This window comes from Chenopodium album, chromosome 9 (assembly GCF_948465745.1).
Source record: "Chenopodium album chromosome 9, dcCheAlbu1.1, whole genome shotgun sequence".
Classification (NCBI taxonomy): Eukaryota; Viridiplantae; Streptophyta; class Magnoliopsida; order Caryophyllales; family Amaranthaceae; genus Chenopodium; species Chenopodium album.
In genome coordinates, this window is record NC_137842.1 from 69,775,600 (window position 1) to 69,801,507 (window position 25,908).

The 25,908-nt window shown below is 34.8% G+C and overlaps 4 protein-coding genes and 1 pseudogene across 6 annotated transcripts; 2 read left to right on the forward strand and 3 right to left on the reverse strand.

Annotated features, from left to right (window-relative positions):
- Nucleotides 1-528: 528 nt before the first annotated feature.
- On the reverse strand, nt 529-6,853 carry LOC145559049 (triosephosphate isomerase, chloroplastic-like). The gene is made up of 9 exons (XM_081620452.1): nt 6,549-6,853; nt 5,882-5,908; nt 4,802-4,871; nt 4,209-4,332; nt 2,701-2,785; nt 2,466-2,598; nt 2,208-2,381; nt 1,614-1,696; nt 529-818 (listed from the first exon to the last, which is right to left on the reverse strand). Exons 1-9 carry the CDS (start codon nt 6,762-6,764, stop codon nt 762-764), a joined length of 969 nt encoding a protein of 322 aa, XP_081476578.1. The 5' UTR covers nt 6,765-6,853; the 3' UTR covers nt 529-761.
- Nucleotides 6,854-8,164: 1,311 nt separating this feature from the next.
- Nucleotides 8,165-11,489, reverse strand: LOC145559051 (transcription factor bHLH121-like; annotated as a pseudogene). The gene is made up of 5 exons (XR_014092658.1): nt 11,285-11,489; nt 10,268-10,400; nt 9,280-9,407; nt 8,716-9,195; nt 8,165-8,559 (listed from the first exon to the last, which is right to left on the reverse strand). The product of XR_014092658.1 is annotated as a transcription factor bHLH121-like (transcript).
- A 1,554-nt stretch (nt 11,490-13,043) lies between these two features.
- On the forward strand, nt 13,044-18,850 carry LOC145559052 (M phase phosphoprotein 10-like). 2 transcript variants are annotated; one of them, XM_081620454.1, is made up of 14 exons: nt 13,044-13,189; nt 13,546-14,301; nt 14,463-14,518; nt 15,118-15,298; nt 15,413-15,523; nt 15,640-15,777; nt 16,692-16,760; nt 16,855-16,896; nt 17,072-17,140; nt 17,767-17,838; nt 17,945-17,998; nt 18,117-18,258; nt 18,352-18,414; nt 18,511-18,850. In XM_081620454.1, the coding sequence occupies exons 2-14, from the start codon at nt 13,570-13,572 to the stop codon at nt 18,522-18,524; spliced, it is 1,743 nt and encodes a 580-aa protein (XP_081476580.1). In that variant the 5' UTR covers nt 13,044-13,189; nt 13,546-13,569; the 3' UTR covers nt 18,525-18,850. The 2 variants fall into 2 exon arrangements, with proteins under 2 accessions (XP_081476580.1, XP_081476581.1); XM_081620455.1 differs by having other exon boundaries at nt 13,105-13,189; nt 13,563-14,301.
- A 168-nt stretch (nt 18,851-19,018) lies between these two features.
- LOC145560391 (uncharacterized) lies at nt 19,019-22,249 on the reverse strand. Its single transcript, XM_081621641.1, has 5 exons — nt 22,086-22,249; nt 20,368-20,472; nt 20,024-20,279; nt 19,730-19,807; nt 19,019-19,619 (listed from the first exon to the last, which is right to left on the reverse strand). Exons 1-5 carry the CDS (start codon nt 22,122-22,124, stop codon nt 19,483-19,485), a joined length of 615 nt encoding a protein of 204 aa, XP_081477767.1. The 5' UTR covers nt 22,125-22,249; the 3' UTR covers nt 19,019-19,482.
- Nucleotides 22,250-23,578: 1,329 nt separating this feature from the next.
- Nucleotides 23,579-25,290, forward strand: LOC145560392 (uncharacterized). The gene is made up of 3 exons (XM_081621642.1): nt 23,579-24,486; nt 24,809-24,874; nt 24,969-25,290. Exons 1-3 carry the CDS (start codon nt 23,631-23,633, stop codon nt 24,992-24,994), a joined length of 948 nt encoding a protein of 315 aa, XP_081477768.1. The 5' UTR covers nt 23,579-23,630; the 3' UTR covers nt 24,995-25,290.
- Nucleotides 25,291-25,908: the final 618 nt, after the last annotated feature.

Genomic DNA, 25,908 nt, shown 5'->3' on the forward strand with positions numbered 1-25,908 from the left:
TTTTTAACAATCTAAGATGAGTATTTTGAATGACATAAATAGTTTTATTGTTGTGATTATTCAGAGATTACTAGAAGTGATTTGATTGAGTAGAGTTCTGAAGTTTGTTGGAGGACAAAGTATGAAATATACTTTTTAAGGTTTTTATACGATAATAGTACAAAATAGAGATTTGGGTAAATTTTTTACCAAAATTTATGCAAACTGTTAGTAATATCGGTTTATAACAAAACATTTTTTTAAAAAAATATGTGTCATTATCCCGTAATTTTAATTTCAAAAGGTTAAACACATCATTAAATTCAAATTTAAATATTTAAAATTTCATAAAACATCTATCCTGTGTTAAAAACAAACTTATATTTTGTCTTTTTTAAATAAAAAGGTAAACAGATTAAAAGAAGTTTTCTTTCAACGCAAATTTAGGTTATGAATATTTGGCTTCAAAAAAAAAAAAGGTTGTGAATATTTTAATGAAAAGCGTTTGTAATCAGATTACAAAAAGTTATGCATCTTTGAACGAAATAATTGATTCAAAGCATTTCAATGACAATCTCTTGCTTATTAATTAATACACTGTAAAGATACATCCACTTCTGCTCAAAATTGTTGACCATATTATTCTTGATAATATGTATAAAAACTCCCAAATAAAACATTCAACATACACAGAACAGGTCAATAGTACAATACATCTTCCTTACAACACGATTCATCAAGATACTCTCTAATAGCCATTGCAGCCATATTCATAAAAATGGTCAGGCAGCAACTTTCTTCGCTGTTACAGAATTAATGATGGTGGCGAACTCAGGACCCTACACAGTCAAAAGTTGCAGATCAGAATCCAATATAAATACAATGCCAAATAACACCTTGAAAGATCAATATTATCAGTTAGTTAAAGAGGAAACCTTCATCAAAACATTTCCAAAGAATTACGGGGTTAAAGCTAATGTTGCAACTTATTAAGAACGTAGTAAAGAGCTGCCTTATAGGATGTTTGTTACAGCCTCTGACCCAAAACAAGCTACAGGCCTGGAAGAGTGATTGCTAAGCTATTTTTTTAATAGTTGTGGTTAGTAGACGTGGTTGGCGATAGCGAGTGATTGAAGAGAAAAAGAAGAACAAAAGGTATGTGATTTTATAGAGGGGAGAATGGAAAAAAAAATAAATGTGATTGGAGCCTTGGACGGAGTACTCCCAAGGCCAAGCCATAATAGACTAATTTGGGACAACCTAACCATGAAAGTGTGTATACTCATTGGGGTAGAAAGGTCTACTACTCAACTTAAGCATGTTATGGATACATAGGTGGCTGGTTAACGCCAGGGTGGTATAATTTGTGCAGGTTAAGATGTACATACTCTTATTCCAAAGGCCCAAGCCAATTCAAAACTAATGTACAACAAATTATATTACTGTACATAATGGTCATAATCTATAGACTCATCATTTATCTAGTGTATTTCTAATCCTCCACTAGCTAATCTCCAGCTGATCCAACCAGAGAGCAGCTTGATTTCCTTAATAATGATGATAAAAAAATTCTTGGAAAATGGTGGATCATACAACGGGAGAGGGGAAGAGAGGGATGGAAGCAATGCTGTTACCTTCAAAGAAGCTCCTCCCACAAGAAAGCCGTCTATATCTTCTTTTTTTGCAAGCTCTGCACAGTTGCCTCCGTTAACAGACCCTGTAAGTGCATAAGTGAATGTCAGCAAATTCAGTTGCATTTCATAAATTATCTTAATCATCAAATTCATTTTAAGCTGCAGGTCAATCTTATCGCCAACTAGCTGTTACACTAAATTACGCTGAGCCATACAGAAAATAGTGATCAGATCATCAAATTATTAACAAGTTTATTGTGGACAATACGCAGGATCTTAAGTTGACATTTAACTTCAGACAAATTACTTTAAGCAATAAAGTGGGCCTAAATCGATGCCCAAACTTTTGCCCTCCCCCCCCCCCCCCAAAAAAAAAAAACTCCCCTTTCCCCCCATCTGTCTCATATGAAGCTGTAGATGAAGATAGCTGCCAAACAATTCCCCATTCTAGATATGGGCTGTCTTTTTAGATCATGTGATTACAGGATAAATGTGCCACAAGACCTCACATTTGATCCCTAGACTGCATCAGACACACAAGGACAATTAATTTGAACATAGTTCTAGGCAGGGAGAAACTGGCAGTTTTAATACCTCCATAAATGATGCGTGTCTTAGAAGCAACTTCCTCAGAAACATTCTTTTTAAGCCAATCTCGAACAGCAACATGCACTTCCTGAGCCTGTTCTGGGCTAGCTACTTTACCAGTGCCAATAGCCCATACAGGTTCATAAGCAACAACAACATTATCCCAGCTAGGTAAGGCATCTGCACATGTGAAAAACACCATGTATTTGCGAAGTTATTAACATCCTCTAACATCAAAACTCACATATATAATAGATAGCTTGCCTGCAAAAGCCTTCATTTGCTGGTAGCATACATCAAAGGTTTTTCCTGCTTCTCTTTCTTCCAACAGTTCCCCAATACATGCTATCACTCCAACACCTTGGCTCAGAGCATATGCAGCCTTTTTACCTATAAACTGGATGCAATTGATCTTTACTACAGAGTATGGTAATAGATCTTTATAAAGTACCATAATAGTATTCTGGTATTACTATTACATGTCCAGTACAAAGTTTACCTCGTCTTTTTCCCCAATAACGTGCCTTCTCTCAGAATGCCCAAGAATAACCCACTGGCAGCCAAGATCCTTCAATTGTTCAACACTGACAGACAGAAATATCTAGGTAAAATAAAAAAAACTGTCTAAAAGAGAATAACACAGAATCCTCAACAAAATCAAAGCAAAGGACACATGATGTTAAAAAAACAGGTGAATTGAAACCCCATATACAGGGTCACTTGAGTAGATGAATCGGAGACAAATCATCTCCAAAGAACTTAAACAAACAAATGACATAGTATAAGATATATTAGATGATAAATCACTTTCTTTTTTTTTTCTTTTTTTTTTTAATTCATGACAATTTATGCCCCTCTAAAGCAGGGTTGTATTTTGTTGATCATCATAAGCCCAATTAGAAAATTTCTTTTTGTGCATAAAATTCATGATAACAGGACATATTCAATGACCTGAATTGATTAAATATACAATTTTCACATGCATAAAATTTGTGTTTGTCATGATGTTAACATAACTAAAGCAAATAGGAAAGCTTAAAAAACAAATATAAACAGCCATATATTTCCACATTCAGCTATTTTGACAACGGTATCCCTTACAAGAGTCCCAAAGGTAAGTTTCAACTTGAGGCAAACTTGGACTAAATCAAACATCCCACAATTTGTCCTCCACTTTTAATTAAACATGTAGCAGATCAGAATAAAGGGTCTAATAAAAGCAATATACTTGCAACTGAAGAGGAAGGCTAAACCGCTAAAGAGCCTCTACAAAATTGTATCGAGACCCCCTACCCTATCTGGGGGTATTTTTTTTAAAAAAATGCTATTGTGTATACGTAAAAAAAATAATAAAATAAAATAAAAAACACTCATCAGAAAAAAGAGACAAGATTTTGGCATACCTAGCCAATTGCAAACTACTGTAGTACTGTGTACCTTTATAAGTCACAAACCTCAACCTTAAAATTCAAGAGAGCATTGAATACAAATCTTAGTAGAAATGTAGAATAGGTGGTTTAATCTCCATTCACAAATCAATCTTGGAAAACCAACCTACTTTAAAGCTTGCTCTTAATGAGAATATCACTCACATAATGAACCAATAGAACCACACGATCAAACAACATTTTAATGTAGCAGAAGAACATTCTAGAGATGTATGGACCCTAGGGAATAAGAGGCAATATTACCCTCAGGCCTCAACCAATCAACACAAGACAAGGTACTTTAGTTGCCAAATAATTGACAGAATGCTGGATGGCAACATGCTTGGATGGTTGGATGTGATGTAGATTATACCACCTTAGGCCTCAACCAATCAACACAAGACATGGTACTTTAGCTGCCACATAATGTTTGGATATGATGTAAAAAATACCATCTAACTGTTGTTATAAGGTGAATGATTTCCAAGAAAATTTGAAATACCAAAAAATCGAAAATGGTAGAAATGGATGCAAAGACTCAAAAGAAATAGGGTACAACAAGAAGTGAATAATAGCTCACCTGATTTCTCCTGTAAAAGCTCCACCTTTGCTAATCCAACAATTTTGTGCTGATACTTCTATTCGGCTAGTCAGGGAATTTTTAACTTGATCAATGTAAACAAATGGAGGTGCCACAACAACATCTGCAATATTACCAAGGAGTTCACAGATGGAAAATGAATATCTCACGTGTTATTGAAAGCCTTGTGAAGTTAGATTTATGCAACAAATCTTATGAGCACGTGTTATTGAAACCCTTGTGAAGTTCGATTTTTGCAACAAATCTTATGAGCACGTACGCGTGCGCATGGACAAGCGCGCTCGCACATACATACAGCCATGCCCCCCATTAGACACTCCTACACTACGTTTTAAATACCAAACAACAAGCATGTAAGGGCTGTAACCATAATGAGGCCAGAATAGAAACCAGCTACAGCAAGTTGAAGTAATGAACTAACGACAACTCTAGATACAGCAATTTGAAGGGAAAAACTAAAGTATTAAAGTATACTGTATAAAGCAACAATTCAGCAAATGAAACCAAATCTGAAGTTACCCTAAAAAGTTATAAATATAGCAGCATGACAATAAAAGATAAGATTATCTTACCAACATCAGTCTCCAGTGTAGCACTGTTCAAGTCTGAAACAAGCTTAGAGATAGATTCTTTCGTCCCATTCTATTGTAAGTTTGTAACAGAGAGAAATGCAGAGCTTTAGAAACCAAAATATATAAAAATAAAATTATAAAAAAATAAGGAGAGGAGAGGACAGAAACTTGAAGACAAATAACAGGCTTAAAAACATACTAATTGTAATTTAAGGCCAACAAAGCAATAACGACAAAAAAAAAAAAAAAAAAAAAAAAAAAAAAAAAAAGAAGAAGAAGAAAAAGGATCTTGTATACTAAACTAAAAATATTTTTGACAAGTAGCACTTGTTATCAAATCAGCTACTTTCGACATCAAGATAACAAAAGCAATGAGTTTAGCTTACTAAAAACAAAATATAGTTCCTTCACTATGCCAATATTGGTAAGCAAGCAGCAGCACTATAAGCTTTTGAATTAAATGTTCCATCAATCGTGTAGAAACTACTTTTGACCAAAACAAACTACAAGTATTTTGGAACTCCTTGGGGCAATGGATTCAGTTTGAGTTCACAAAGCTTTTAAACTCCTTTGGGGTATGGGAAAGTTTGAAGTAACACTATCATAATGGGCCTAATAAATAGGAGATTTAGGACACTATGCAAAGCCAGTCATTTTTTAACAACTAGGTCACTAGAGAAACAATCAACTTCTTAATCTGAAATACAATTTATCTATGGCCACTTTAACCCCCCCCCCCCCTGCGGCAATTATACAATTGAAATAAGTTGACGCTACATAGTTGAGAAAAGTTTGAAATGCAATTATCAAGACAAGAGAAAGCAACAAGGAATGACTAGGAACAGTAGAAAAAGGAATCAGATGTGTCAATAACTCACTATCATCCCAGACTCCAGAGGCATAAATCAAAAGGAAAGTAAGGGATCATCATAGACAACATTTTGTCCAGGAAATTATAGTAGACAGCAAGAATGGACAAATCACACTAAACAATTAAAAAATTGATATCATTGACTAAATCAAGACCCAGGGGAGCTAGTTTAGAATATTGCAAAGAGAGCAAATGATGATTGTACTTACACACTTCCAGTTACCGCCAACAAAGAACTGCAAAGGAAATAGAACAAAATGGATTAGGAGTCAATTCAGCAATTCAAAAGTCAACTAAACAAAAACTTCTAAAACCGCAAATTCTGCTTACTATCTTAAGCAATCATCTTAGCCAATTTCACATGTTATATTAATCTTTCTAAACAACATTGGCGTTGCATCAATGCCGTAGAACGAGTCATGATTTTGTCATTCTGTAAAAGACACTAGACTAATTCGACTGATATATCGGATTGGTATGAATAACCTTTGTCAAGTGAAATAACTGTCCACTACACAATCTCACTCACTCACATTGAGGCAAAATGTTCAACACACTCACATTCTTCAAATTTGTTTTTTCTTTTCTTTATTTTTTTTCCTCCTAACAGGAAATTACATTTCTGAATAAAGTACCAGTATCATTTTTTAGCTCAATCAAAACCATATAGCAACCAAAATCAGCATATTCATGTAATTAAACTCAGTATTTTACACAAAAATTTCACCACATTCACATTTTTCTCACAATCTCACCAATAATAACGCAATCATAAATCACACAGTATACACTACATCAAATTGATTTGACATTTTTCTAGAATATCAATTCATCCGAATAAAATTAATAGAAAATTGGGGGAAAAAAGTATGATACCTTTCCAGAAGCAGCCATAGCAACAACACCTCGAGGAGCACGGCGAGAGGAGGAAGACAAGCGCAAATGAGAATCGACATTCTGGAAAAACGACGACTGAGTGGAAACGGAACTTTCGAGCTTCAAAAACGATCTTCGAAGACCAGAAAACTGAGTTGACACAACCGAGTTAGGGTTAGTGATTTGCGACGCAACAGATGTTGAGACGGCCGCCATTTCGAGCTTCTTCGATTTTCTCTCTCCTCAAATTCTTCCTGTGAATAACACTTTACTGGTGGTAGCTACTGAAAGGAGTGTGGTCAGAGTTTTTAGGGGTTTTATTTCTAGGAGAGAGAAAATGGACCGTCACCTACCTAAAGGACATTTGCGTTTTATTTGTCCGAAAAGTTACGCACTTACGCGTATTATGCACGCGCTATTGTACTTTGTACATCTTTCGTTTCGTAATAATCGATTAATCGTAACACTAATGTGTGGTTCGGACGATATTCCGGGTTGCTAATTTGTACTTGTTTAATTCGTTAATCAAATTTGACTGTTTAAAAAGTAAGACTTTTTGGTTTTGAGTTTAAGTCTTGCTCTAAATATTTTTTGGATTTTTCTTAGCTATACCCCTAAGGTAGTTGAGTTTCTAAGGTGTACCCATGCTTTTTCAAGTTTCTAAGCCGTGCCCTTCAACTTCTTATCAATACTAAAATGTACCCTTATTAGTTATTTAAAATTTAATTGAGAGCATGATTTCGTGGCTTTAGTTTTCGTTATTAGGGTTGTTGTGGTTAAGATTTCTTTCTCGTATCATTTCCTTACCTTTTATCATCTTTTTATTAAATTTATAGTTAACTTTAGGTGACGTGGAAGTCCCAAGGAGGACGCCATTTATTAATGGTAGTGAGTTGAGGGGCACAACTTAGAAATTTGAAAAAGCATGGGTACACCTTAGAAACTCGACTACCTTAGGGGCATATCTTAGAAAAACCCATATTTTTTTTAGTTTAACTATTATTTTATTGGATGAAAAAAATACAATTAATAAATGCTAAGATGGTAAGACGCTTAACTTAAGATTTGTTAGTCTTAAGTTCAATTCTTGTTATTATGGAGTATGAAAATGAGAAATTTGGAGAGTGAGTATACGCGTTATTCAATAGATGGGGAAATACTTGTAGGTTTGTATTAGAGTGGCCCATAACTTATCTGTGACTTGCGGTTGGTGTGGTCGTCGTCATACGTCGTCGTTGTGATGAGTGAAAAGGAGAAAGAATGAAGGATTCTGCTTGGATTTTTTCAGTTTTTACGCATGATGTTTGGTGCATTATTTTTTATCTGCCCGACACGTATATTTATCTATTGTTGTGTAAAAGGTCAAATTGGGATGAGCAAATTATGTTATTTGGACCAGGTTTAGATTAAGTCGAGTCGAGCTGGATAAAAGTTTCATAATCGAATAAAGTTGTGTTAATTGGGTAGACGATACTACTTCTCACGTTAAAGTGTGTTTTAATATAAGACACCACCATTTTTCCATTTATAGCTAACATACATTGTACAGAATAACAGAAGTCGAGTAACAGAACAGGAAGAGCTTCTGATCTGAGCTGCAACACGTACAAATTCAGTAACTTAACAATTAATCTCACATACCAAAGTTTTGTGTACATTACTCGTGTAATTGGTACAGTAATACTCTGTAATGGCATGAGTGATGAGTCATCTCCAGAAGTGAATTAGTAAATCAATAATCAAATGATCTTAGCGCACTAATACGCCAGTGTGTTAAACTGTTAGACTGAGATTTGGGAGGACAAATTGCAGTGTGAGAGGAACTTCCTATAGGAGTATAGAGGTCAGAGCTTTAGGCAATAGTCAAAATTTCTCCAACACATCAATCATTACCCTTGCCACCACCGACTATGCTACTTGATGAGCTATCCTGTACACTATGAGATGAACATCTACTCAAAGAACTCCCTTCTGCTGCAATCCTTTTCTTACGGTTCCCTGATGATGTATTCTGCACAGCAATACCGACAAAAACAAAGTTAAATTGATTAGTTGCATATGAGTCAGATTTAGGATCCGAAGTGTCCTATATTAGGTTGGCAATCTCTTAACAAACACTTAAACGATTATTGACATGAGAAAATTGTGTGGAAGTGTAAGTTGAGACCTCATCTGTAGTCGATCCGGGCGTTTTGAGCTCCAGGTTTGTTGGGACATCACTAGAGTCATCTTTTTTGTTGACTTGTCTATCATGCTTATCTGATGAAGTGCCAACGCCATGTCTGGCTGAAACTTGGGTCCTACTTCCTGGCTGCATGGGAGGAGAAACATCTTGGGTTGATGGCTGCTCAGCTGGAAGATTTGGGGCCATGTATGGAATAAAAGTAGAACATGGGTTGGCATACATTCCAGGGTTTGGATTGCCGAAGAATGGATAAGGCTGCATAGATAGATGCATTGGGACTGCACCTGAAGGAACGGGCATCGGCATGGGATATGGGTAAGAAGGTGGATGTTGAAGAACCGAATCCATAGCTACCCATGGATAAGCAGGACCAGCTCTCTGCTGACATTGTGAACTAAGTCTATCGATGTCTGATTTTAAAGCTGTCTTCTCTTCCCTAAGATCATTCTTCTCTTGTGTCAACTGTAGGAGAGCACGAGATCAGAGAGCTTTCATGAGAGATGCTTATTATCAAGAAACTATAATTAGTTGAGCAAAAAGCACCACCTCACGAGATTCATCACTCAAAGCAGTATGTTCGGCTTTAAGTTTGTCGACTTCAGCTGTCAAATCTTTGAGCAGCTGAATAGTATCAGTTAGTATGGTTGCTTTGTCATTCTTTGGCCTTTCAGCATCTGCATTGGACCATAAATACTCACCAGTTATACTTATCAACAGAAATCCAAATATAACACAAAGCCACAAAGTATAGTTGTATATTGAGCAACCCAGGTTCAATCTATAAACCATTACAGACAATAATAAATTTGTTGTATTGAAAACAGATTACCCCTGCTCTAGACTCAAGACATACATATCAAGCTATTAGTCGATTTTCACTTCAAATCGTCACATCAGTTACTCAAGGCTTCAGCCTCAATCCATCAACACATCCTCCTCCTCCAACAATCAACGTGTCATTGTCTCATGGCATCTAATCATCAAATCAAGAGTCCCTTTCGCCTCATTCTGCCCCATTGCATGTTTTTATCTTTCTAGTGTTCTCAAACATCATTGACGGATTTCCCTAAAGCAGCTGAAATGATACGCTTTTTAAACCGAGGATCACTAGCTTCAATATGCCACCAGCAGCTCCTCTCACAAAGAAAAAGAACTGACAAAAGAGTTTGTTATTTTCATATATATTTGACATTTTTGAAACTGTCTTACCTGATTTATATATATTACTCATAAAGTCGTAATTGACACCTATTTCTCCTTACCAATAAAAGTAAAGTAGCTATTTATGCAATGTGCCCTGTTGAATATGGAACAGCAGAAAATAGCTTCACCTCTCAGGTGAGTCAGGTCACATAATTCTAACCTATGTTAATGGATCTCTCCCCTCTGAAAACAAGAACTTCATGGGAATGCCCCTGAATGCAGCACTCAATAAATATGGCCTAGTAATGAGTGCCATGAGCTTATAACAAGTTTAGCATGTAGATACAGAGGCAAAATGAAAAATTAGAGCAAAAGGTTTCAATAGATTTACCAAGTGTAGTTCCCAACTCAATGAACTGCTCATTCAACCGACACCTGCGCTGTTTTTCACGGCCAGCCTTCTGAAGTTTTCTAACAGCAGTAGGATCATCGGAGTCCATATCACAGCTAAGCTAATTCAAACTCTGCAATGGAACACAGCACAGCACCGGCAAATTAGATCAGAACCACAGCAGAACCTGCAGGTGATAAAACCATTACACATCAGAAAAACCATTTAATTTAAAAAATTCTACAAAAACAAGTACTCATCACGATACAAAACGTAACTATGCCTTTGCACAGTACGAAACAAAACAAAGTACATCACTATGCTTCACTTGACTCTAATCTGCATTCTTTCGCCTCATGAAACTTAATTTGAATTGTACCATTTCCATTCCCTATTAACTTAAAAGCATTATGAGGCTCACCGAGTAACAGATAATCCCAGTATACCGAGATTAATCAGTACCTTCATTTCCTATTCCATGTGATTTCCCCACTTGATCATCAAACAAACTAAGAATCAACGAGGAACGAATTCGACCCTTAATAACACGGGGTGATAGTGCAATTCGAAATACTCTTTATAATCAATTACTCGTACCCAAACATAGTGCAAGTGTGCAACATTCTAATGGCAAAAGAATTAACTACTTGTTAGGTTTCCTGCAACTTTCTTAACCCTAAAATCAAAACCCATCACGCCAATTTCAGTCCTCAACAAGAAACAACCATACCCAGACGCCTATTCAGCTACAAAGAGAAATAATTTGACACAATATGCTACTGCCCAGAAAAATTAAACAAACAAATTATCAAATACAACAAAATCCCATCTTTAATTCATCAGATTTTGTAGTTCAAGGTAACATAAACTAGATTTGAACACAATTTCACATTGCTAATTCAGGTAAAACATGAACTGTACAAATCACAGATATAAGTTCTCAAAATATAGGACGTAATACAGAACAGAACAACGGAGAAAAAAATAAAGAAGAAAGGAAAAGGGTAGAAATTTGACCTGAAGATGAGTCGCAAGGAAGCGGTAGTTGAATAGAGTAAAAGAGAATAATGATCATAGTTTATTGATCTATCATTCTTTCTCTCTCTAATTTGGGGAATCGGCAAATGGGAATTGGATTTCCGTATCCAGAAATTCCCATCGGCCGCCCGTTACCCCCAGATTAATCTTTCTTTTGTTTTTTTTCTTCCTATCGATGCTTTTAATGTGGAGTGTGGGACACATAAGTCACTTGAGTAGGATACCGGGGTATAAAATTCTCGTATTGTATTTATGAATAAGATGATAATTGGGTCGTTTATACTTCGTATTGGACTAAAGTTAAGTATGGAATTATAACTTATACTGGCATTGTTTTGGTTTTGGGTTAGTTCTTATAAAACTATGTTTATTATGATTTGATGATTAATGTTTTTATATTAATAATTTCCCCAAGTTGATCATTTTTGTCCTCCTAGAAAAAAAAAAAAAAAAAAAAAAGGGTAGAATTTGAGCTTTGACTCGGTGTTAAGCTGTCAATTGTTGAGTAATCTATAATGGATTATGGAGTATTAGTTTACTTACACTGTTACGCAATTATCTCTTATTACAAAGTAAGATAAATTTACTATGCTTTAAAATCCAAATTGTTCGAGCATAATGAAAACTATTTAAAGCACATGTGTATTTATTAGAATAATGATCCTATAAGAGCATTGATTTTGAAAAATATTGATGATAATGAAAATTTATGGGATCTCAAATGAACTAAGGGGTTGTTCACATTTACTAAACTTAACTGAACTGAACCGAACTGTATGAACATAAATTAAGCTGAAGCGAGTCTTATACTAATGTTTTTAAAGTCAAATATACACTTTACAAACAAGTATTTTGCCAATTGATGCTGGCATTATGTAACCATATTGAAAATTGCATCAATTACACTTTATTAGATTGCACTAACACAAATTCGTTTTGGAAAATAATATAACAACAAATTTAGATTATCGTCCAAAATTGTATTCTCGTTGTTTGTGATATGTGGAAATAGTACATTTAGGTCTTCTCCTATCTTTCCATCTTCCAAAAAGCACAATTCCTAATATCGTGGATGGAAGTTTAAAATGATATTAGACTCTTTTGTCAATTGACCGACTTTGTTTTTTCAATCTTACCTTCATCAACTTTCTTCATCCTCAAATTTAACCTCTGTCACCCCTTTTCCAATGGGAATCCACATACTCCACAACTGTCGGTATATGTCATCACTTTAATAACATACACTTCTTTAGTAACGTACCCTACTCAAATGACTTATGTGTCCCACAATGAAAGCATCGGTAGGAAGAGCAAAAACAAAAGAAAAGACTAATCTAGGGGGTAACGGACGACCGATGGGAATTTCCGGATACGGATTTCCAATTCCATTTGGTGCACAAAAGCTTGGTATTTTTATTTTTTTTATTTTTTTTTTTTTTTTGGTGCACAAAACTTTGGTGATTTATTTTTGTGAAGTTTTATTCTTTTCATCTTGACAAAATAATAATGCTTGTATTTTCTAAAAAAAAAAAAGTACTTGTATTTTATATTTTGTAAAAATAAATTATTATCAATAAAATCATTTTAATTGTAAAAATAATTTATTATTATCAACAAAACGTCAAACAAAACCTTGAATTTTCTCAACGCTTTAAACATTTGAAAAAAACAAAAAGACAAGTTTTAATCAAGAATAAATCAAGACTGTTGATAATATTTAGATCGGACGGTGGAAATTTATCTCTCTTCGTTTACATTTATTTTCCCACTTTGGAGCTTTTCACTTATATGCTGCAGCTCCCTCTCCTCCATTAGAGCGTACTCAAAAACCTCCATTGAAGCGCCTTTTGAGCTTTCTCTCCTCCATTGAAGAAGCTTCTTGTGGTTAGTTATCTCTTCCTTTCTTTTTTAATCGTCGAATATCAATCTCGCAGTCTAGGGTTTACTTTCACACTGTAGTTTATATAATTATCAGTATAATCAATTTAGGGTTCTTCTTGTCAGTATAGTCAATCTAGGGTTCTTCTTGTCAATATAGTCAATCTAGGGTTTATTCTAATTCAGACTATTGAACTATAAATTATAATTAATGTAACTTATTGAAGGACTATAACGAGTGATTTTGTTGTTTGAATTTTGGTATGTGCACTTAACGTTGGTATAATTAAGCGAGAAGAATTTCATTTGATTTTTGGGATACTTTGATGATTGAATCAAATTTGGTTGCTAATTTAATGCAGGGTTTTGTTTATAATAGTACTTTAATGGTAGGACGGAAGAATGAACACGGAGCTGTTGCGGCCGCCGCTCCGGTCCAGCCATTTTCGGAAGCCATTGATAAGCTTAAGTCGACTGACCCGCCGTTATTTCTATCCCCAAGTTCTGACCTTTCTAGCTTTGCCCGCTTAGCCTCTCAACATTTATTTGCTTCTCTCAAACCATACTCACCCAAGTCACCTTTTGATCAGCTTCATTCGGATGGGTTTGACGCCGAGCAAATTTGGCAGCAGATTGACCTTCAATCTCAGCCTCTGATTAATACTCTGAAACGAGAAATCAAGAGATATGAGGAAAAGCCGGAGCAAATATTGAAGCTTTTTGGGGTGTTTGGGGCCAATGGGGTGTTGGAGAAAGATATTAAGGAAAATGTAGAGTTGGGTTTGGAGGGAGAGAGTGAGGAATCTGAGGGGTTAAGTGATGAAGATGAAGATGACGGAAGTGAGGAGGATGAGGAAGATGACGAAGAAGAAGATGATGACGATGATGAGGAGAAAGAGGAGGAGGATTTTGAGGATGATGGTGATGGGGTTTCAGAGGTTGAAGATGAGTTTTTGAAGATTAAGGATTTGGAGAAGTATCTTGTGAGAGAGGAGGAGAAAGAATATGGGTCAGAGAAGAAGGAGAGTAAGAAGAAAAAGAAAAAGGCAAAGAGGGGTAAAAATGCTGATGATGAAGAGGATGAAAGTGAGGAGAGTGAGGAAGATGATGCTGATGAGGTGAGCATACTTTTACATGCTTGTTTTTATTAATTTGTGAAATTAATTTTGTCTTTTTTGTGTATGTTTAATCCCTGAACGATTGTTTATTTGAGGGGGAGGTATGTTTGAGTTGGTTCACATTTTTCGGAGGTTATCTGACTTGCTGTTAAATTGTGTAGCTTCTCATGTATGGCGGAGATGGAGGTTCTGAAGATGGGTCCGAAGATAACATCAGGTGGTTACTGATCTTGCTTTATGTGGTGTTTGTAAAGCTTATGCTGGTTTAAAAATGTATATTTAATATATACAGTTGCTGATATGTGAATATTTGAGAATCTACCTGCTGGTTACAAAGACCAGTGTGCTTGAGTATGATGAAAGCATTGGAATCTATTTATTGCAATGACATTAACAACTAGTGTAGGCACCTCCCAAGTGGTCTGGATATCTTTTTCAGTTCATGTATAGCCAACAATGTTAGATATGCATTCAGTAGCTTAAAGTGATTCTGTTTGATGAATGGTTGTTGATTAGTGTATATGTATAGTTGTACTTATTTTTGGCATAGGTAATATCAGAATAATTAAAAGAAACAATAAAGACGTATAAATGTATTTACATAGTCCAACAGATCTTGTTTGTTTTCCATGTTCTCTTTTGTTCAACTTCCTTGGGCATGGGTCTTTGTTTGGCAGAAAACATTATTTTACTTATGTACTTCACTGTTTAAGTCAATGCTATATAATTTACATTATTATGGTGGCTGCACCTGTCAAAACCTTCTTGTTTGTGCTATTTTGGCTATGCACTCACTCTTCATTTTATGAGTTTTAGGTATGAAGATTTCTATGTTCCTGACAAGAAAAGGCCTGTTAAAAAACAGAAGCAAGTTGACAAGTCAGCTGACTCAGAAATGGAAGAAGAAAATGCTGATGCTTCTGATGATCTAGAAATGGAAGATAATGATGTCGGTGATGCTGATGATTCTGAGATGGAAGATGATGATGACGAGCAGGTAGTAAAAATGTTCTGTTTTCTGTGCAACGCCACATGCTCTGTTTTGTCTGGGTAACACAACATGCTCTGACTTTATCATTTAATATGAGCTTGGGTTGGTGTCAATTTATAGAACAAGGGAAATTTGTCTACTTATGAGAAGGAGCGTGAAAAGATACAAGCCAAAATAAAGCAGATGGAAGCAGAAAATTTGGCTCCAAAAGATTGGACCATGCAGGGAGAGGTGAAGTTTTTTGGATTCTAAATATAAATTTTGCTAAGGCGTCTTGTTTAAGAGCCTGCCACTTTTCCAATGATTAGTTTATACTAAATTCTCATCCCTTTGGTTACTCTGAATAGATATCTGCATCCAAGAGGCCAGTAGATAGTGCATTGGAAGTGGACCTGGATTTTGAGCACAACATAAGGCCTCCTCCTGTTATAACAGAAGAGGTGACAGCATCTCTTGAAGAAATTATAAAGAAAAGAATACTTGAGGTATAAGTTGTTGTCTTTTGGTTCATATATGTTTTTGTTTTAAAAATCTTTATGTTTAGTATTCTATGGTAGATTACCTTATCAATGTTTATTGTACTGATTTGACATTTTAGATGCCCAGAAAACCAAGGTTTGTTTGTTTATACTTCTGCAGAGATATCCGTATACCTTTAGAGTGTTTACAAGAGTTTTGGAAATCATTTTTTTTTTTTTTAATCTGACTTGATTAAAAAATCATAAAAATAATGAAGAAGGATCTATATCTTAAGAGGACACTGGACCAGGAATTTTCTAGCTACCATAAAAATCTTTGATAATTGGCTTCTTCATTTTACATGAAGATGAAGCTCCTAGCAGATACTTGTCACTCTCCCATGGTTACATCACTTACATGTAATTAGCAATTCAGAACCAACAAAATTCTAAGTTTTCCAAAATTAAAAATGGCTGGATATGAGACTATGACCAGTATCCAAGTCCAACAACAGTATTGTAGTTTCAGTAGCATAAATTGAGAATTCTTGTTATCCACATTGTACATTAAATATTGACTACCCTATAAAATCCCCACTAATACTAATATTATCCTCAAACGCCTACGTGTAAAAAATCCTACCCAAACTTTCCTATTATTTGGCCCCAAACACTCATTTATCTATGTGTATCATATTGGATTGCAGACATTAGTCACCCTGCAAATTAAAATTTTAAGCCCTTAATATATTCCCTAGATCTTCTTGTCTGAAATATTTTTGACTTGATTTGCTTGTATGAAGTCTGATAGTGTGCTCGACATCCCACATTTTGCTTCTTCATTTCCTTTATAGTCACTACTACAGTTCTCATATTATACAGTGGGCATGCATGCCATACTCAACAGAGCTGATTTAAATGTAGAAATTATATGTTTTCAGGGACATTTTGATGATGTGCAAAGGGCTCCTAAAGTGCCAACTGCAGCACCTAAGGAAACAAAAGAGCTGGTTTGTTCTCCCTTTCAATTTCCTATATTACCTTCATGCTTCTTACTTTTTATATATAAATGACCTGCGTACCCTAATTTTACTTTCTGTGCAGGATGATAATAAAAGCAAGAAAGGCCTTGCTGAAATCTATGAGGTTAGATCATTTTCTGAAATGCAAATTTTTCCAGCCTTATAGTATGTTCTTTGAGTATTTGACAAATGGATTGTAGAAATTATTTGTGTCACCTAGTATGAGATTATGAGCTGATAATACATCTGGAACCATCATAAAAGATTCCTTGGTTTTTACTTAAATGAAATTTTTGCAGGAAGAATATGCTCAGCAAACTGGATTTGTTGCTGCACCCTTGTCATTTAATGATGAATTGAAGAAGGAGGTATGTACAATAAATTACCTGTTCAATTTTGTCTGTACAATTGTTTTCATCTATTCTTTTCGTTGCTTAAGGTTGTGGGATGAGGCAGAATGATTTCTTTCTAACCTTCATTTTACAGGACATTTCTTGTGTAACAAGTTTTTTCCTTTCTGCCTAACAAGCAAAAATATTTTTGGGTGGGGTTGGGTTGGTAGTAGCTGTGCGAGGTCAAGCTTAAATCACTGGTTCATGTCCTACCTAGAAGCAACAATGTGGAGCGCTATAGCCGATATCTCTCTGATTTATTTTATTACGGGCTTGATAGATTAGCATTAATATATAGATCTAAAATAAGCTGACGTAGAATCAAATATTTGTATGGGAGCGGTGGGGCTTTAGGCTACTGTTTTCTTCACTAAATAGGTTCATTTCTTTAGTATTTGGATGCCACTTTTCCTTGCAAATAGAGGGAGGGGCTTCATTTATGGGAATAAAAAAATAAAGAATAGAAGTTAGACTTTAAACATAACTTAGTATTCTTAGTTGCTATTGCCTGTATATGTTAGATTTGTGCTTTTCTCTCTATTTGTGTGCTCAACCCTCGGTGTGTTTCATAGTTGGTATAACTGTATTTCACTTTTTGCCAGGCAAGCAATCTGTTCAAAAGATTGTGCCTGAAGCTGGATGCACTTTCCCACTTCCATTTTGCTCCCAAGCCGGTATGTTTTATTAGCTTCTATCCCACTTTTGGCATATTGATAAACTCTTATGTTTGTGTGATGAGGACCAAGTTACCTGTGCTTAATTACTGTATTGGCTGGACAGGTTATTGAGGATATGTCTATTCAGACCAATGTTCCAGCTTTAGCCATGGAAGAGGTAAATGCCTGTCTCTTGCTGCATTTATTAAGATTTTGTATTTGATTGATACAAGTTGTCTTGTTTTTATCTATGTGCACTCACAGTTGTCTGATTTATTGTGGCTTTTCTTGAACAGATTGCTCCAGTAGCTGTGTCAGATGCTGCTATGCTTGCTCCTGAGGAAGTGTTTTCTGGTAAGAAAGATATCAAAGAGGCAAATGAATTAACAAAGGAGGACAGAAAGAAGAGGAGAGCCAAGAAGAAGAGAAAATACAAAGGTAAAATTGATACATGTGAATTATGCAGCTATCTTTTCTGCACTTCACTTTCATGCTAATGCTATATTTTCTTTGATTTTTGTTCAATTTTAGCTGTAAATGCGAAAAAAGTAGCAGACCGAGCACCTGAGAAACCATCCCAAGCTCTGACTGAAGGTAACCACCTAAATTTGTAGTATGGAGCTTTTTGTTCAACCGAGTATATACGTAGTATTTATAGTTTTTCACCAATAATCTCCTTGATTGGTGCAGGCAAGGAGCAGTAGTATCCCTTCAAATTAAGACTGCCCCTTAAGATTTGGGCATTTCTAACAATTCACGGGATGCGAATTAAAGCTGTCATAGACATGGCCACCCTGTTCTTTGATCACTGGAGGCATTATCTATCAACTAGCTGAAGCCACACAAAGCACTAGTTCCTCGCCTGTACTAGAGAAGAAGAGAGTATACACCACAGAAGAAATTCGGATGATTTTGTTGGGAGCTTCAGGCACAATTTTGTTAAAAAAAAAAATTAGGTCATATCTTACTTATTTAACTACATGTATAAGATGACAGATTCTTTTCACTCTATTTAATCAAATTTCATTAATTTTTGTTATTACTTTTTTTTTGCAAAGCGACATTTGCATACTGCAGAAGTGCAGAGGAACCACTGAACTCAATATACTTCGTAACAAATCAACATACCAAAATTAGGCTTGGAAAATAAATCAACATACCTAAGTTAGTGCACGTCACTACAAAACAAGATACTCTGTAACAAAAACTCAATATAAAGATCAATTACATATCCATCTGCCAAAGGTAAAGGCAGCTTTATTCTTAGCATTTGTTCATCAGTATAGGTTGTAACAGAGGGGAAACATTTGTAGTAACATAGGTTTACCTAAATCAACCCAATCTTGCTTCCTCAGACAAAAGCCCGCAAAAACTCACTATTGAGCAAATTTGCCTCAAGCCAATTACAATGAAACTGAATGGGAAAGGCTATGTATCAAACTATGGAGTAAAATACAGTACACTTCTTTGGTACCCGTGAATAATACTAGCGAGTCACAGTCCCAAGAATCCACAAATACATCAAAATTGGTAAAATCTCACTTGGATGTATCTTTCCAGTGTTCCCCGACATAGTAGCATGACGTAAACTTCCTCATTTTGCATATTTATGAGCTGAGATGATAGCTGGCTACGGAGCATTTGCATTGAAAAAACATAGATCTACTTTTTTATACTCCCTTCAAGTCTTTCTATGGCAACTTCAAGACCAGTCTTGACTTCTCCCTTCTCGTTTAGTTGAGGATGAGGGGTGAACTTCTCCTCATTTGCCTTTTCTACTAGCTTCAAATGGGCCCAACCTATGCCAAAGTTTGCTTGTCAATGACGATACAATCATACAATACAGTATCTGAGATATGCTTAAGGCGATGGAAACAATAGATAAAAAGATAATAGGGGGTAGATTTACCAAGAGGAAAACAAAAGGCTGCCCCAAGAACAGAACCCATCATGACATTCCTGGCACGCCAAAGGAGAGATCCTGGCACTGAATTTTTATTTAAGATGTTAATTGACAAATAGAAGACAAAGCAAGGATCCAATGACTATTGCCTGAAGCAAATCACAAACAGAAACTAAGAACAAGCACATCAGAACACAAAACCCTCCATAATACAGATTGGGCAACTGTACAATACTTCATGCCAAATCTAGACCACTACTGCAACATACTTCAGCAAAAATTAAGGATATAAACTCTTACTTATCAGACCAAATGTTGCAGCAGTGGCTGAACCAGCTGCAACAATGTTATACACATCATGGACTCCTCGTTCCTCAGCTAACAGATTCTGTAGACCGTAAAATGCAGCAGTGAATATCCCAAGGCGCACTCCCCCAACCAGGGATCCACGAGTAACTCTATAAAACCTCTTCTCCATTGCATCTCTCATCAACCGATACTGCTCTCGCTTATCTGGGGTGCTTCCAAGCTTCAGTGTCACTTCAGCATCCTTACTCTGGAAAATTGTCAAAAGGTCCTCAATTAGAAGAGAAGGATATAATAGAAACAGAAATTTGATATTAGATTGAGATTAATAAACTTACAGCAGAAGCAGCTGCTTCCTTGCTGCCACCGTATAACATACCAGCAAATATCCCGATGACAGTTGCTGTTCCCCAATTAACAGTCCCAGCTAACTTGGGAGTTCCCTAAACAGACAATAAACAGATGTAACATTATGAATAGAAGATGCAATACATCGAACTACGCAACCCTACCTCCTCTTCACACCCTCCCAAAAACATAAGGATGAAAAGGACCCTGCATTATTTCATTTTGCGAATCTTAACTTTAATTTAACCACATAAACGAGTCAGTTATACCTCCTTTAAATCTATTTCTCATAAGGATATCTTTAGAAATATCTTGGGACTTTGTCAACACGAAACAAAGGCGATGAACCTCTATCTTCATGTTACTTTTCGTGAAATTTATTAGAGCTATAATATTACTCGAAAACTATCGAAACTATAAACATATGTTAACATAGCCTTTTAAGATCCGGCAAATTTAGTCATAAATTTGGGCCGATGTTTTGCATTAATTCCAGAACCTATACGTATGACATACTTATTCCAACTCACGACAGAAGAAAACTTCTTTCTAATACCATTTTACGAGCTTGTTTAATAATATTGTATCTATCATTAAGCAAAGAAACATTATACTCCGTAATAAAATAAACAGAAACTTTAAGTGTTCATAAACTATGCATCCAACAACCGTAAGATTGCAATTTCTCAACATAATCTCAAGTTCTCAACAACATCAGACTTTACATATGGTATTCAATAAACCTGAAGCAATATCTTCCCAAATCCCAAGTGACATTCTCATCTGCCATCCACCACTAAAAGAAGCCACTAACCTATCCGAATCCGCGGCCCAACAAGGTCAGGCATCAACTTATTGATCTTAGAATTCACCTGATCCAAGTCTACAGCCTGTGCTCTATTCTGCAATAAATCAAGCTCATCCAACAATCTTCCCATCAATTCCAAATAATCAACAGACCCCTCAATTGCCTTTTGCACCTTCTCAATCTGCTCTGCAACCTCCATCTCCTCCTTAAACGCGATCAGAAACTCCTCCTTCACTGTCTTACTCATCAAAACCTTCTTGACTCAAATTTGAATTTTCATATTATTCTTGGCCTTAATCACATACCCATCATCAGGTTCTTCCAACGCAGCAATAATTCTCAATTGGGTAGTTTTCCCTGGCCCATTTTCCCCAACTAACCCTACTTTCTCCCCTTTCTTCACTTCCTAACTCACATTTTTCAGCACTATAACACCCTTATAACTCTTACTAATGTTCTCTAACCTAATCCCAGATGAAACACTTGAAGCCCCAGAAATTGAATGTCTATTATTTCCCCTTTTTCTATCAAATTCATCAGTAGAATATTTACCCTAATTAACATATTGATATTATGACTAAATTTGAAGAATGAACATATATTAGTTGTTCACCAGGTATACCAAAAGGCTCAATAGTTAGCTAGCATCTAATAATCCCCTCTTCTTGAAAAGACAAGCTTAAATTTTTGGATGATTGTTAAAACAATTGCTTACAAAATTAATAGCATAAAAACAATCTAGCAACTTACATATACCTTGTCAAAAAAAAAAAAAAAAAAAAAAAACTTACATATAAAAAAACATACCTAAAATTCAACCCCAAATTTTAAATTATAACAATAATGCAAATCTAATTCAATCAAATAATGCAAATTGAAACTGGAATTTCTTGAACTTACAGTTGAAACAGCTTCTTCTGCATTTTCAGCGGTTTCCATCACTCAAAAATATTCGTTTAATCGTTTGCTAATCAGCTAAAAATTAAAAACAAAATCAAATTGTTGAGAAACGAGCTTAGTAGAGAAAATGGTGTGACTCTGGTTTCGCTCTTATTTCGAAGACTTGGCGATCTTACTAGAGAAAAAGATGGTGACGAAATTCAGTTTCAAACCTTGGGTACCATAATGCGGTAATGCCCACCCAAACTCATAACCGAGTTCTATTTTACGGATTATTTTCAGATTATTTTATAATTTTCTTCTCTCATAAAATATTTAGATTATTTAGTTTAGTTTTAATAAGTTCAGTTCATCTATCTATCTATCTATCTATACTATATACTAAAGTAATCACCAGAGTTATCCCTTAAATACACATGTCACATTGACAACAAAAATTTTCCCGCCCAAATATTTTTTAGCTTTTTTTTTAAAATTTCTTTTTTTCCCTTAAAAAATAACATGATAAAAAAATTTTAATGAAAAAAAACTTACAATAATTTATAAAATATTTTAAATAATGTAGGTAACATGAGAATTTTAAGGATAGACATGATATGAATTCAAATTCAAAAATAAAAAATGTTACATATAAGCCATTTCATTTAAACTAACTCCATTTTAATTGAATTTTATTAATTAATTTATTTATTTTTATTTTCAAGTCTTATTATTATAAATCCGTGCATTTGCACGGGGATAAAACTAGTTTTCAATAAGTTCAGTCAATTTAGTCGCAACAGTTTGACATCTACCAAATATAATACTACCTTTTTATATAGGTGGTACTTATTTACTTCAATGTATTAAAAAATTTATGATTTGTCATGTAAAATGTTTTTAGTATAGGTATATTTCATTCTATAATATTTTTTTTATATATAATTCTCAATAATACAATAAAATACTCTGTACATAATTGTAAATATTAAAGGTTAAAGTTGTTCATTTCAAGTTGTTAGAAAAATGAAATGATACACTAACTATTAACTATTTAGATTAAAAATCAATCTGTTTTCGAATATCAATATCCCTATTTTGATCAAAATTTAAGTGATATGATCTAAGCCTTTTAAGGCTTTTGTATGACTAATTTTGATCGTTCATTATGAAATTTAAAAGCTCGACATAAACATGCACAATTAGATTTGACTCGGCCTACAATAACAATTTGTTTAACATCTTCTCACTCGAATGCAATCCATATCTTATTAGCCCAATTCAAATAATCCTTTGTTACCTCATATCCAAACAATATGCTACATCCCTACATTTGCTAAGAAGCCCAAAAATAACTTCTACAACAAAACTACAAAAGATACCTTAATCATTCTATACACATGGGAATAAAGTCATTACTCACCACCTTAAGCAAAGAATCCCATGATTTCCATCACTAACTACAAACACTCTAACTAACTGCCATTCAATTACACTTACTACTTCAACTCATCTTCATTTTCTTTCTTTACAATCTTGTATTTTTCATTCATTTATCTCAATACAATGCGTCAACCTCGATTATCAACCACTTTTTTTGCACTATTAATCCAAGCTTCATTACTACTACCCTTAAGTTTGGGTTATAATCATGCTAATTCATGTAGATCATATTGTGGCAACATTACAATCGACTACCCGTTTGGAGTCAAATACGGTTGTGGACACCCGGGATACCGAGATCTTTTATATTGTGTCAATGATGTCCTTATGTTCCATATAAGTTCGGGGTCATATCGAGTACTAGACATAGATTATACGTTTCAAGCCCTCACATTGCACGACCCACACTTATCAACGTGCAACAAGATTGTTCTCGAGTCACGCGGTAACGGGTTCGTGGTCGAACCGTGGAGGAAACCGTATTTGACTCCAACACCCGATAACGCCTTCTTACTACTCGGGTGTACAAGAAATTCACCACTCTTCAAAGGGTTTCCTTCCAATAAACATCTACCATGCAGGAATATATCGGGTTTGGGCTGTGAAGACTACTATAGGTGTCCAGCTTGGGGGTCCATTGGGCCAACTGAAGTGGGCTTGGTAGCTGGGCTGGGCCCACCGGAATGTTGTGCGGTGGCTTTTGATGAAGTTGGATCGGTCCAAGGGATAAATCTTACCAAGTTGGAGTGTCAAGCGTATAGTAGTGTTTATAATTTAGCACCATTGAGAGTTGATGGGCCACACGAGTGGTCGTATGGCATACGTGTGAAATACTCGATTCAAGGGCATGATGCGTTTTGTAGATTGTGCGAGGCTACTAAAGGCACGTGTGGTTATAAGGGTAGTGATGATAGCGGGATTACAGAACTGTGTATGTGCGATACTTGGAATTCGACTGCAAACTGTGAATCAACTTCAGGTAAGAAACTAATCATGAATTTTCTCGTGAAAATGGGCTTCCTATTGCATTTTATCATTAAAAATTAAAAATTTAACAGCTTAATCTTTATACAATACTTGCATTGTGTACAATTCTATTTTGTTTGAAAAAAGTATTGTTTAATGAACGAGGATATCCTTACACAATATTATAATACATAAACCTATACGTTTATTCATCTTATGACATGCAAAATGGTATTTATATTATGTTTTGAAGCTAAAAATTGAACAATTGTATATTATTTTCTTATAGTATTGTAATTAACCATTTCAAAAATCTCTTTATTCTAATCTTGCAGTTGAATCAATGACAGCAAATAGTGCTATTTTAAGGGGTTCGATGAGCATCTTTGCATTACTAGCAGGTGAGCTCTTTTATACTTTTACGAGTTTGACCTTTATTATTAATATTATGCTTTACTAATTGAGTAAAATTAAACAAATGCCAACTCTATGCAGGATTTCATTTTCATATGATTTTATGAGGTGCAAGTTAAAATCAAGTGTAAAGTTTGAGGATCTTTAGTTAGGTGATCAATACAAGGAAACAGACTTGTCTACAACACCACAATCGATACATTGTATGAACATGTTGACTAGAAAGTTGGAGTCTTGGAACACTACAAGAAGTGTAAAACTTGCATGTGAATACTATATGATGTTGTACACTTTAATCCAAATGTGTCATGATATAATTATACGACACATGCTTTTTCGAGATTTATTTTGACCTAATAAATAGTTACAAATATATACTAATTTGCAGTATAATATTGTTAGTGTTGAAACATTGTTAATGGTAAATATAATATCTAAGTAAATTCTAAATGTCATATGTCAAAATATTAATCAATTTTTGTGCCTAGTAATAAAAGATTAAAAGATGAAGTATTTGTAATGAACAATTAACCTAACTAACCTAAATCTATTGTTTACAATCTTATTTGATTGCTAAGTTAAGCATTCCCAAAAATTACACATGCTAACGCAATTGTATGTGACATAATTCTAATATTTCTAAAATAATGTTTAATGAAATATCAATTTCGTCAGTAAACCATTGTGTCACGTTGGTCAATACCATGCAAAACAAACCAACTGAACCATGATCGTCCATGAGTATAAGCTAAAGATTGAAACCCAACATTAGTTATTTATATCATCTATCACTGAAGATGTATTTCAAAAGAATTTGGTTATTACTAGTACATATTTTTTTTAAAAAAAAAAATTAAAAAAAAAAAAAAAAAAAAAAAAAAAAAAAAAAAAAAAAAAAAAACAATATATGAGTATTGCTTGGCTGCTTGCCTCACTCTACTCTCCGAATCAATATTGCTTGACCAAGAGTTGCAATAAGATTGTCGTGCAACAATGTTTAAGTTACCCTTTATAGTTTCGA

What these genes read in the sequence shown, in the direction of transcription:
- LOC145559049 (XM_081620452.1), bottom strand. Translation starts at nt 6,764, where the DNA reads ATGGCGGCCGTCTCAACATCTGTTGCGTCGCAAATCACTAACCCTAAC. An exon ending in TTATTGGGGAAAAAGACGAG is followed by an intron (nt 2,599 to 2,700) that starts GTAAACTTTGTA and finishes AATTGCATCCAG; the next exon opens with TTTATAGGTAAAAAGGCTGC. An exon ending in GCAAATGAAGGCTTTTGCAG is followed by an intron (nt 2,382 to 2,465) that starts GCAAGCTATCTA and finishes TCACATGTGCAG; the next exon opens with ATGCCTTACCTAGCTGGGAT.
- LOC145559052 (XM_081620454.1), top strand. Translation starts at nt 13,570, where the DNA reads ATGGTAGGACGGAAGAATGAACACGGAGCTGTTGCGGCCGCCGCTCCG. An exon ending in AAGATGATGATGACGAGCAG is followed by an intron (nt 15,299 to 15,412) that starts GTAGTAAAAATG and finishes GTCAATTTATAG; the next exon opens with AACAAGGGAAATTTGTCTAC. An exon ending in CTAAGGAAACAAAAGAGCTG is followed by an intron (nt 16,761 to 16,854) that starts GTTTGTTCTCCC and finishes CTTTCTGTGCAG; the next exon opens with GATGATAATAAAAGCAAGAA.
- LOC145560391 (XM_081621641.1), bottom strand. Translation starts at nt 22,124, where the DNA reads ATGGAAACCGCTGAAAATGCAGAAGAAGCTGTTTCAACT. An exon ending in CAGAAGAAGCTGTTTCAACT is followed by an intron (nt 20,473 to 22,085) that starts GTAAGTTCAAGA and finishes TTGTCTGTTTAG; the next exon opens with GGAACTCCCAAGTTAGCTGG. An exon ending in AGCCTTTTGTTTTCCTCTTG is followed by an intron (nt 19,620 to 19,729) that starts GTAAATCTACCC and finishes ACTTTGGCATAG; the next exon opens with GTTGGGCCCATTTGAAGCTA.
- LOC145560392 (XM_081621642.1), top strand. Translation starts at nt 23,631, where the DNA reads ATGCGTCAACCTCGATTATCAACCACTTTTTTTGCACTATTAATCCAA. An exon ending in AAACTGTGAATCAACTTCAG is followed by an intron (nt 24,487 to 24,808) that starts GTAAGAAACTAA and finishes CTAATCTTGCAG; the next exon opens with TTGAATCAATGACAGCAAAT. An exon ending in CATCTTTGCATTACTAGCAG is followed by an intron (nt 24,875 to 24,968) that starts GTGAGCTCTTTT and finishes AACTCTATGCAG; the next exon opens with GATTTCATTTTCATATGATT.